At 45.6% G+C, this 12,891-nt stretch overlaps 1 protein-coding gene across 6 annotated transcripts in view; it reads left to right on the top strand.

The window, feature by feature from the left end:
* OSBPL5 (oxysterol binding protein like 5) overlaps positions 1-12,891 on the top strand; it is a 157,630-nt gene that overhangs the window by 122,921 nt on the left and 21,818 nt on the right. For all 6 annotated transcript variants that reach the window (XM_063946331.1, XM_063946328.1, XM_063946329.1 and 3 more), the window contains 5 exons: positions 1,311-1,497; positions 1,836-2,020; positions 6,591-6,672; positions 7,828-7,926; positions 9,552-9,648. In XM_063946331.1, coding sequence (XP_063802401.1) covers positions 1,311-1,497; positions 1,836-2,020; positions 6,591-6,672; positions 7,828-7,926; positions 9,552-9,648 — 650 coding nt within the window. The remainder of the gene's footprint in view (positions 1-1,310; positions 1,498-1,835; positions 2,021-6,590; positions 6,673-7,827; positions 7,927-9,551; positions 9,649-12,891) is intronic.

The raw sequence follows: 12,891 nt of genomic DNA, 5'->3' as shown, positions 1-12,891 counted from the left end.
CCATAGCAACCAATCAGATTATATCTATTATCTGCTAGAAGCAGCTAGATAAATGGTAAGTAGAATCTGATTGGTTGCCATGGGCAACATCACCAGTTCTAAAAATCTCCCACCTTAGTAAATTTACCCCAATGTGTGCTGTATTCCTCTTGAGCTGTCCACTCCCAGATATTAAATCACCGGTGTGATGTGCCGCTTTCAGTTTGACCTGTATACTGGGGGGGATCAGGAGCTGATTGGGACCCGGCAGAAGCAAGATGGCATCTGGACGTAATGGGGACCACCCAATAGGAATACAGTAAACGGTGTAGGCCTCATTCTGAGATGCACATTAGTCCAAAAGCAGTGTGCCGCACCATGCATACGTGTCTTGACGAAGGTGCGGACTGTACACTCTGCCCGTGAAATGTGCGTTTCTCTGTCAACTGGGTGGCTATATGGTAAACGCAAGAGATCCGTTTCATGGGAGTCTGGGGTATGCTATTGGGACATCTGTTTTTTAATGGCTCTTCTGCACCCAGTATGGGGAAGGGGAAGTGCCTGGGGTAGGTGTAAGTGCAGGACGGCCGCTTACTAGGGCGACATCATTATTTTCTAACTACACACTCCAGGCTCTGACTCTCTCACTAGGGCGACTCCAGTATTTTATAGTTACACCCTCCTGGCTCTGACTCGCTCATTAGGGCGACACCATTATTTTCTAGTTACACCCTCCTGGCTCTGACTCGCTCACTGGGGCAATGACATTTTCTAGTTACACCCTCCTGGCTCTGACTCGCTCATTAGGGCGACACCATTATTTTCTAGTTACACACTCTAGGCTCTGACTCGCTCACTACGGTGACACCATCATTTTCTAGTTACTCCCTCCAGGCTCTGGCTCGCTCAATAGGGCGACACCATTATTTTCTAGTTACACCCTCCTGGCTCTGACTCGCTCATTAGGGCGACACCATTATTTTCTAGTTACACCCTCCTGGCTCTGACTCGCTCACTGGGGCGACACCATTATTTTCTAGTTACGCCCTCCTGGCTCTGACTCTCTCACTATGGTGATACCATTATTTTCTAGTTATGCCCTCCTGGCTCTGACTCGCTAACTAGGGTGTCAGCATTTGCAAAATATCTGATTTTATTTAACTGATTCCGGACACGAGAGCATTGTAGAGTATAAAATCTTCATAGCCGTACTGTGGATGAAGTTTCTGGTCTCCTGGTGCACTGGTGTTCTTTGGGTGGTTGTATACAGTCGCATCTAAATTTTATCAAATATAAAGAGACTTTTTTTTTTTTGTAACCAACCTTTTTAGACTCAATGAATCTGCCCAGGAAACCGACGGCTTCTCTGACAAGTCAGAAAAAGATAATATAGAGGAGTCGGAAAATGAGCACAATCGGAAAACCAGCGAGAGTGACCAGTCCGACTTGCACGGAGATATCTCGCTGGACAGGGAGGGCACCACCTACATGGAAGAGCTGTACGAGGAATTTGGGGAGGTATGATTGGTTACTCTGTTATATCAAAAGCCCATAAATATTTTGGACAGTGGAAAGCTCTTGACTTGTGGCCTCTAATTTATACATGCTAATGGGGAGATGTATTGAGCCCTGGAGAGCGAGAAAGGGGAGTTTATCTGGCACAGCCTCTGAAATGACAGAAAAGGACTGGTTTGCTTTGGACAACTACTTTAGCTTTCTCTAAGGCTTGATACAACTCCCCCTTTGTCCCTTAATCTCTACTGCAACATTCTGGATGACGCAGGGCAGCAGCCGGTCGGTGTGCCAGGCTTACTAAGCATAGCTACTGTTTCTTTGTCTTCCTGTTGTCCCGGTAGATTGGAGAAGCGTCGCAGACGGAGACGGTCTCTGATGAAAACAAAAGTCTCATGTGGACGCTGCTGAAGCAGATGAGGCCTGGGATGGACCTGTCCAGGGTCGTCCTGCCGACTTTTATCCTGGAACCTCGCTCATTCCTGAATAAACTGTCAGACTATTACTATCACGCGGACATCCTCTCCCAGTGAGTACCCTGTGATGCTGCCCTCATTGGGTACCACCCTGGAGGTATCCCTTACTGCACATCGGTACTATTATATACTGTCCCAGTTGGGACGTGTTGGGGCTGGCGCAGTGATAAACGCAAGTTGGTTTTGGAGATGTACTTTGTGCGTTTTCGCAAGGCCTGTAGCTGAGCAGACCTAAGATCAGGTGATGCTGAATCATACGCAGCACAGTAGCCGGGTGATAATAGGGTGTTTGCACATAGGCGTGTTTTAGAATTATTGTCTCTGCAGAGTTGCTCGTAAGCATGCTAGCAAGGGGCCTTTTACACCAGGGAGAGGGACCATTGGCATCATTCTTGCAGCTTCCAACCAGCGCATACTGGGATTGTGGAACTGGTGTAGTAATCTATGTTCTGAGACAAATGGCGCGCTCCGGGGTGTATACATGCTGATACAAGTACTTATAGTTATCTAGTCATTGGAGAGCTAAATATTGGCTGGTGTGCAAAATAATGATATTGATTTGACCATTACTTCCAATAATGTAAGAAAATGAGAACACAAGTTAAGTAACTAAAGATAATAAGGTTTATACTCCTATTCAGAGAAAAATCAACTGTTCAAATTATAGCCAAGGAGCCCCCAACGCTCTCACTACTGCCACCTGACGCACAGTCTGTGGCACTGCCAGGTGCAGTCCAAGGTGAAGCTGTCCGTGTAATTTGTAGGGCTCCTTTTATTCAGTCACATCATAAACCATTACACCACATCACAACAACCATTAACCTACATTAAACCATAAACTGACTAATACTAAACTACAAAGGTTGCATAATAGACAATGTAACAATATTTGATTATGTATCATCAGTTACATGTACTGTTTGCTGGAGAGAGTGAAATACAAAAGCAAAACAACATACCACACACCTTCCGCTGTCTGATCATTCACTATAAACTCCTCCTAACAACACACCATAAACATAAGGCCACAAAAAGCCCTGAAGACCTACCTGTACTGTAGTGATATATATTCTGTCTACCTACCAATAATCTGCATCCTATTGCCATGATATAACCCTATATCACCATAGAGCAGGGGTATTCAACGTGCGGGCCCACCAGCTGCTGTGGAACTAGACATCCCAGCATGCCCATACACAGGTTTTTTTATTTATTTTTATTAAGCCATGATAAAACAGTGGCAGGGCATGCTGGGATGTTTAGTCCCACAGCAGCTGGAGGACGGCATGTTGAAGATTCCTGCTGTAGAGCTCCTTTGCTCTGCATTATCATGGGCAGAGGGGGGCTGTGGCTTCCCGGGTATTGTACAGTCTGCTTCCTGCGCACCTTCCCCTCGGTTCAATATAAATCTATATCTAAAGGATTGTGTAATATGTTCTACTGCCCATCCACTAAGGACAGACGATACTTCTCATTAATGCCCGGCCTTATACAGACAGGCCGGCTGGCATTTGCTTGTCCGGATTACAGTCCGCCAGTCTATTAAAGGCTGAATGACTAATAGCAGATGTCTCACTGCATTGTATTTGCTCTATCTGATTGCACTATGAAATGTCACTGAATTGTGGAACCATCTCTCTGATCACATGTAAATGCAGACGCGTCCGGCTGCATCGGATCCTTGTCCTGCCCGGAAGGTGAATCCAGTCCCTGTTCTTCATCGTCACTAGTATTTATTTCTCCTTAGAAGTGCGCTAACCCTTTTATAGTTGAAGCTTTCTGTAGGACGAGATGAGTGCTCTCAAGAAATCTGTTTTGCTAAGACCTGGGTACATAGAGACTTTCTGCACACGCTGGTCCAATCACTGAGCTGCTGTACTTACGCCAGGTTGTGGAAACTGTGCAAAGAGTACGCACATAAGTGCAAATGGTGCATTGCTGGCATCTGACGGTTACAGCCCTTTATCCCAGGAGAGGCAGAATGTGCAGGAGAAGTGATGCACAAACGTGACCCCAGTACAGGGGGCGCTTGCACAAATGCAGTCAGTAGGCCTAGCTGTTCTGGGGTGGCTTTGGGACGTTCCAGTGATGTGTGATAAAAAAAAAACAAATGTATTAAACTGACTCCCCTTCCCCACACAGCCTATCACCCCCCTGACAAAGGGGGTCACACGCACTTACAGCTATGTGCTCATTTAAATGTGCTGATCTTGTGAGACCGCATATGGGTGCCAATGTGCTATTTTTTAGCTTAAATTCTGCCTATATTGCTACCAACTACACATGAGACACTTTCTCTGCACTCACTGTCAGCAGTCAGAATCTTATTCCCGTTGCCCTCTGTGCAGTAAAGCGCATAAATAGAAGGTCAGCTGGTGGCATACGGGCTGTGCTATGACGTTTAACGCAATGTCCTTTTCATCAGGATCATTCTCCTATGACTATCGTAACACAGCCTGTGTCTATGACATTACTTCCCTGAGTGCTGCCGGATGACCTCCTGTATCTATCTGTATAAAATGTTTAACCCTCCATCGCTTTCATCTGCTCAGTGGCTCTAGTATGCAATCAAGGAGGGAAGGGGGGGGGGGGGGGGGATTAAGAGAAATCTGTTTTGAAGCCATTATTGTAGTTCTAGGACATGAATGATTTCAATGGATTATGAAACAAATGATCAGTTTATTTTCTGTAGAGCTGTGCTCTTCAATCTGTAGCATATGGCATACAAACGACACCTCCCACAGATTCAATGGGCGCATAAATCTGTAAAATGTATCCTAAAATAAATATTGATAATAAATAATGGATAATTGGTAAGAACTTGTTTGAGAAATCTGGGTAAAGTGAATGTATCTCTCTCCTCATTTTTGAGCATTAATGGGCAGAAGGTAAAATGTAACAGGGTGATTTAGTGAAGATATAAGTTGGTTGTCGGAAGAGCCGGTATCTGTTTACTCTCCAAGTCTCGTGATTTGTCTTCTTGAAAGCATAATGCAGTTTTCTCTTGGCATAATGCCCAATCGGGCTGTGTGAAATATGGAAATGTTGCTGTACTCCATAGGGGAGAGGACACATTTGGCGTAGCGAACAGGTTGTATGTCACCTTCCCCACACTGCTCTCCTTTTTTAATTTATTGCAGTTCAATATCTGTCATTACCCCAGGAGAGAGAAAGTAACACCTTTTATAGCTATTGTTTCCATTATATCTAACATAACTCCCCCCTTCTCCACCATTCCTTCTTCCAGTTTACCAGTACAGTACATTTTATATGCTTACAGGCCAATAATAACTATCTCCATATACAGTAAGCACTAGTAAGGATTGCAGAACAACCTGCCCTCTGTGGACCAGATGTTATTTCTGTATTCATAGATGTCTTGTTACCATTTGAAGCTGGAATTTATCCAAGTGTGTATGTTTTATTAATGGTAATCTATCAAACAGGCATTTCTCTGACAGGCTTGTAGCCTATTTATACTCTATGCCAGGAGAATAGGCAGAACGCGCGCAGCAGATCTATTCCCGGCGGACACCTCTTTACAGCCCATTTTCTATAACCTACTGTAGCTCTGCTGGATTCTCTCCCAAAATTAGCCAGAGAATTAGCACCTTCCAGAACAGAATAGCAATGCTGGCCGGGAAAGTACAAGTCTTGCAGTTTTTCTGCTTGCCTGGTAAAACGCACATAGCTAGCAGTGCATTACTACTTCTAATATATATCTTAGACGCCTCTTCATTTACTTTTATGAAGTAAAACTTTAATTGCAAAGAGAAGTGAACGTCGATTAATTGGAGCACAAATACATTTTGTGGAGTCATCAGAAAATAGTAGGATGCAGAAGAATCTCTTTCTACTCTGCATTATAACAATTCTACCTCACAGGGGGTTATATAAGGCTGTCGCGCACGTAGCGGCTGGTTCAGAAGCGGGAGCAAAGCCAAAACAGGCGCAGATTTGCACCTTGGTAAAAGCAAGTTGCACGGCAGGTGGGGCAAAAGTAAAAAGCGCAGAGAGAATTTGATTCGGGAGGAGCGTGTCCTAGCTCAAATATTAAATTGCAATGATTGACGGGAAGAGGCTGTTTGGGAGAGGTAATAGGATTTTCTGCAAAAACGCAGGCGCGTTGTGACTGTTTTCAGGGCGCGTCTTGGCATGCGACTGCAATCCTATACACCCAAAACATGGCACCAGCATCGCAGTTCCTGCGGCTACTCTACACTGCTGCGGAGGCACTCTGAGTCTGTTCCTCGCATTTGCGCTGCGGCTTTGATGGATTAAGCAGTTCCTCAGATAGTTAGTTGCAATGGCTTTGGGAGTCTCTGTTCACTTGTGGGCGGCTGCTTCACTTGCAATGCCTCGCAGTTCCGTCACTGAAAAGAATCAGCATTGCAACCGCTTCTGATTCGGGCCCCTGATGTAGTGTGTTTTTTTTTTTTTTTTTTTACATTTGGTCCCATCTCTGATAGATGGATACTTACACACACTTACTGTATATATGTGTGCATATATTATATATTACTGCCATTGCACTAGATACACTGTAGGCTGGAGTTGTTGCTCGGAGTGCCCTTCGCCCCATGTGACCTTACCCCTTACGCAGTAAATCTGCTCTGGTTTCAGGGCGGCTGTTGAGGACGACCCTTACTGTCGTATGAAGCACGTTCTGAAATGGTATTTATCAGGGTTTTATAAGAAGCCAAAGGTAAGAATACGGTTCCTTATTTTATCACAGTATTTGAAACTGGATGTGAATTGATCGGTTTAATTGTAACTGATATTTGTATTTGGAAATAAATTTCACTTGAACAAAGCTGAGTTAGAACCTCATTGGGGGTGCCCTAGGCAAGATATGAGTTGGAGATCCATCCCACAATGCCCTCCCCCTAATCTATCCATTTATCTAAATAAAGTGCACCTGAAATGCATTAGAAAATCTGCACCATAGGCAGGAGCTTAGGTGGCCTAGTGGACAGTCTGTCTCTACTGCTGACCGTTATTGTGTGTCTGACTATGGGGGGTGATTCTGAGTTGTTCGCTCGCAAGCTGCTTTTAGCAGCATTGCACACGCTAAGCCGCCGCCCTCTGGGAGCGTATCTTAGCTTAGCAGAATTGCGAACAAAAGATTAGCAGAATTGCGAATAGAAATTTCTTAGCAGTTTCTGAGTAGCTCCAGACCTACTCACAAATGGCGATCAGTTCAGTCAGTTTCGTTCCTGGTTTGACGTCACACACACGCCCAGCGTTTGCCCAGTCACTCCCCCGTTTCTCCAGACACTCTCGCGTTTTTCCGCACACTCACAGAAAACGTCCAGTTTCCGCCCAGTAACACCCACTTCCTGTCAATCACACTACGATCAGCAGAACGATGAAAAAACTTTGTTAGGCCGTGAGTAAAATACCAAACTTTTGTGCTAATTTACTTGGCGCAGGCGCGCTGCGTACATTGCGCATGGGCAGTTTGCAACTAATCGCTCCGTAGTGAAAAAAAATAACGAGCGAACAACTCGGAATGACCCCCATAGATAGCAATGTACTTACCACATAATCCTGTGGCTGAGTGTGCTAAAATGTATTCTGATGTAAATTGTATTCTGTTCACAACTGCAGACCTAAGCATTAGATTTGTTCCGTATTGGGATAACATGTACATACAGTATGTATCCTGTTCACAGTAAAATAAAATAAAGAAATACACATGAAAATTATAAAGTAAGCAGTACAAAGGTAAATTGTGTTGTTGTCACAAAGATTTCTAATGTAAAAGGATTGGTGGCTCCAGCCACTGTAACGAGGAAACAAAAAGCGAATGATGAAATGTCCTTCCCGTACTGTTCTCTCTAATGTCTCTGTCTTACAGGGAATAAAAAAGCCGTATAACTCCATATTGGGGGAGAAATTCCGTTGCTGCTGGTTTCACCCTCAGACTAATAGTCACACGTTTTACATTGCAGAGCAGGTAAATGTGTCCGTTCTTCATTCAGTGGGTGACAGGCGCGCTGGCGGCTAATCAGCCGTATACCTTGCACTGTATATCGTCCTTTACTGGATTTTTTTTTTCTTTTATTGACAGCATTTTAATTGATATAATTGGATCTAGGACCTAATTTGTCTTGTCTATCCTTTGGAGCTATGTTATTTTTTACAATATTATGTAGTATAACCAATGTGATATCTGGGTGCAGCAAAGCGTGCAATATTATATACAGGATACTCAACCTGTATCTGTAATGTGTGTACAATGACTGCTGATAGGTGGCTCTTATTATAATTAAATGCATTTTTCTAACCTATTGAGATTCAGTAGAGTGTGGTCGGAATCCTGACCAATTGCAGCCTAACCCTAACCTTCCCTCTAGTGTCTAGTCCTAATCCCAAAACCAGTACTTACCCTCAGGGTTTGTCGGGATCCCGCCGTCTGTATTCTGACCGCCGAGATCCTGAACACATCCCCTATGAAGAGTATCCATCATACTCTAGACCAGTGATTTTCAACCTTTTTTTACTCGCGGCACACCAAACAATATTTTAAAATTGCCAAGGCACACAATCAGTTCCCCACAGAAAAAAACAAAAACACACACATTGGCCCTCACAGTAAAAAAAAAATCCACACATACATTGGCTTACACAGAAAAAACAATCACATTGCTCCCCACATAAATCATGTTGCTCCCTACATAAATCAATCACATTGTTCCCCCCATAAATCCATAAATTCTTACTCTCCCCACATAAATCCTATTGAAATCCTATTGTTCCCCACAGGAGAAATAAAATAAATATTATTATCAGCTGTTCTCCTCCCTGTCCCTCAGTGGCGGGCGTTGTTCATAGTGGAGTTCTGCGAACACTGAGCAGCGGGCGGGCGGGCAGGTGTGGATGTGGGTTGGCAAGGAAAGCTGTGCATGCAGGTGGAAACTGGAAGATGTGTATGTAGGCAGGTGGGCTGGCTGGGTGGTGAGACGCGGCGGCCGTGACCTATGATATCACACCGTTTTCAAGGGATAGGTCACGGCCGGAGCACGACTGATCCTCTTAGAAGAGCCTGGGCCAACAGTGCACTCTGAAGGTGCAGGAAGCTGCTCTGGCTCCGCGGCACACCTTGCAACTGGTCGCGGCACACTAGTGTGCCACGGCACACTGGTTGAAAAAGCCTGCTCTAGACACTTGGTTTAAATGCCACTATGGGCCTGGGCCGGAGCATTGATTTTTTCTTTCAACTGCGCATGCGTTACCGATTGTATGCACAAAGCTGCTATTGCAGTGGAGACTAGCGGCATCAGAAGCTGCTATTGCAGTGGAGACTAGCGGCATCAGAAGCTGCTATTGCAGTGGAGATTAGCGGCATCAGAAGCTGCTATTGCAGTGGAGACTAGCGGCATCAGAAGCTGCTATTGCAGTGGAGACTGGCGGCATCAGAAGCTGCTATTGCAGTGGAGACTAGCGGCATGAGAAATGTGTTGGAAAGTCGTGGTCCGTGGCTGGGAGGTGGTATGAAGTATTTCCTCACTCCTGCCTCTATGTGAATCAGTGTATGTGCAATGTACTCCTATTAACACATAAAACATGCATTTTTTGCAGGTAAGTCATCACCCTCCGGTGTCGGCGTTCCATGTCAGCAACAGGAAGGACGGGTTTTGCATCACTGGGAGCATTTTGGCCAGATCCAGGTTTTATGGTAGGAAGAATAAGACGTCAGTCTGATCTTCTCATTGGCTCTCACTGCGCAGCTGAGGAAATAGAGTACAGTTATGTAGGAGAAAATAACGCCACCTTTATAATTCCCTGTCAGCCAATCACATTGCTGCTTCCATTAGGGCCCTTGAAAGGCAAATATGTGATTGGCTGATATGGGGTACAACAAAGACTTCTCTTTATTTGCCCCAGGACTGCATTTCTCAAAATGTGGAACTATCTAATGCAGAGGTTCCCAAACTCTGGCATAACCGTGCAGGTTTTAAGGATATCCATGTTCGAGCACAGGTGACTTAGTTATTCAGTCACTCTGATTTAACGTCCTGGGGTCAAGCATGGATATCCTTAAAACCTGGACTGCATTAGCAGAGTTTGGGAATCTTTGCTCCAATGTCAAACAATGCACTGTAGCCCCTAATCACCCATTCGCGGAACCAACCTAACAAAAATCTCATGCGGCCCTGCATGGTCTCTCCGCAGGCTTCCGTACAGTGAATGGCAGTCAGCACTCTGATTGGCTCCAGCCATCCACCAATCAGCATGCTGGCTACCATTCACTGTCTGGCTGCAGGCTGGGGGGCAGGTAAAGAATGCTGCACTCTGATTGTTGGATAGCTCCAGCCATCCACCAATCAACATGCTGGCTGCCATTCACTGTCTGGCTGCAGCTGGGAGGCAGGTAGAGAATGCTGCCTCACCGCTCTGATTATGGGACCACCGCCCACCCACGTTCGGAGGCCCCTAGAATTGTGTGGCCCTGGGCAGCTGCTCAGTGTGTATAGACGTTAAGGTGACCCTGGGTGTAGGTGTATTGCAACTAATATTGGCTGACTGACCTTCACATAACCGCTTCTAGGAGATTTATCAACCCTCGTACAGAGAAAGACAAGTAGAGAAGTTGCAGCCAATTATATTCCAGCGATCATTTTATAGAGTGTACTAGATAAATCACAGTGGGAATCTGGTTGCTGCGGGCAACAACTCCACTCATCCTCTTTAGAAGGCTTGATAAATCTCCCTCTTAGTCATTGAGCTAATTGAAGATTATTGAATTGCAAGAACCCAAAACAGCTCCTGTACAGAAACCCGTGCCAAGACGGTATACATATTTCAGCCGTCTGCTTATCGTGCTGGTGGCTTAGTGATAATGCGTCGCTGGTTCCGAGGGACTGATGAGCTGCGTTCTCCTGACTACTGGCACCGTGCTCTGTCTTTAGGCGACGGAACACTTTCATGGCAGATAAACTTTTCCATATGTTCTAAATCATCATCCATAAACTAACATCATGAAAAGAAAAAAAAAGTCTCAATTAGCTTAAATGTTTGACCCCCTTTTATTTTCGTTAATTTTGCACGACTATGAGAAACCTAAATTTTTGAGAAATGCTGCCTGGCCACTCTGATAGCGTGCAATTCACAATCAGAGCAGCCAGGCAGCGTTCTTTACCTGCCTCCCAAGAAGCTAAGGAGGCACCTGCCTATCCCCCCCCCCCCCAACCCACCCACCCAAGCTGCGTGCTGCAAGATACACTGAGATTGTTATTATTCAGGAGTGCAAACATAAGCAGAGGAATTGTCTTGTCAGCAGCACACACCAGATAAACGTCCTCTTAGAATAATCACCAACTGTGCGGTATGTTGTACCGGATCCTTTCATGCCGTACACAAAGGGAGCGATTCCTATTAACGCTGCTTTGTGCAGAAAGATTTCCGGCTGACTCTGGGACTTTCTGTGAGAGACGTAGAGGAAGGGAACAGAGTAATAATGGGAATGTATATTCGGTATAAATTAGAATACGAATGTGCATTCGGTAGGATTAGAGCAATACATCACATCCGTGTTTGCATTTGTGCATGCATAGTTACATATTAATGCTGCAGGCTGTATAATGTGTGCGCTGTGCGGGCTGTTCTGCGGAGAAAATAAACGTATTATCCAATAGATTTGCAAGGCCTCAGCTGTCATTGTTGGGAACAAGATAAAGCGGTTTAAGGAAATGTCTACAGCTATTTCTGACATTTATCAGCTCTCCTGCAGAACGCATTGATAGATGTTCTGCGGGGAGCTGCAGCACATTTCTCTCTGAATAAAGAGCTCACCAGAGCTTCGGCTGCCTGCTGTAGTCTATTGTAGTAATCCAGGAGCTCAGGCCGCTATCTCTTCAAGCTCTTTATAAATCTGAAATTTTCAGCTCACAAGTACATAGGTTAGAATCAACTGTACAACATTCTGCTTTTTGCACCAAAAGGCATTAGAAACATAACCTTAATATACTTTTATTATTTGGTAGATATGAATTCCCTTTATATATTACAATTTGTGGGGAAGATATATCAAGACTTGGAGCAAAGTAACCAGCTTTGACCGTCATTTCAAAGACTGTGCTAGTTAAATGACAAGGCTTGATACAACTCCCCCTGTATGTGAGCCAAATATGACTGGTTTAATTGATCTTGCAGTGGCCCCTAGACAGGGCCGGTTCTAGCCCTTGTGGCGCCCTGGGCGGAAAATAGGGGTGTGGCTTCATACAGGGGCGTGGTCAGTTACGCCCCCTGTAGAGTTGTGCCCCCATTTGTGCCCCCAGTAGCGCCATTTGTGTCCCCAGTAGCGCCGCTTAAAAAAAAAAAAAAAAAAGGATACTTACAATCCCTGCTTCCGAGTCCCGGCAGTTGCAGGCCGCCGCCGCCGCTCCTCTCATCGGATCTATGGGAGAGACGTCATGACGTCTCTCCCATAACACAGCATAGACCAGGCCTGGCCAACCCGTGGCTCTCCAGCTGTTGTGAAACTACAAGTACCATCATGCCTTGCCACAGTTTTGCTACTGGGGATTGCTAAAACTGTGGCAGTGCATGCTGGTAAGTGTAGTTTCACAACAGCTGGAGAGCCACAGGTTGGCCAGGCCTGGCATAGACACTAGAGGTCAATCATGACCCCTAGCGTCTGTGCCAGTCCCACAATGCTGTGCGGTGCGCGATGACGTCATCGCGCACCGGACAGCAAAGGTCCTCTGCAAAAAGGGAAACTAGCCGGATAGCGTCTAGTTCCCTTCACTGCGGGGGGACCAGCGGGGGACACAGCGGCAGCGGGGGGCACACTAGCGGATCTTGCCATGGTGCGGCGCCCTCCGGAAGGTGGCGCCCTGGGCAAAAGTCCTGCTTGACCGTGGCAAGATCCGCTACTGCCCCTAGAACTATATTCTGTGGCTCTTTCATATCCATGTGT

The sequence above is a fragment of the Pseudophryne corroboree genome, chromosome 11, assembly GCF_028390025.1.
Source record: "Pseudophryne corroboree isolate aPseCor3 chromosome 11, aPseCor3.hap2, whole genome shotgun sequence".
In the NCBI taxonomy this organism is placed as follows: domain Eukaryota; kingdom Metazoa; phylum Chordata; class Amphibia; order Anura; family Myobatrachidae; genus Pseudophryne; species Pseudophryne corroboree.
Note: the sequence above shows the minus strand (reverse complement) of the source record. Positions and strands in the feature narration are given on the sequence as shown.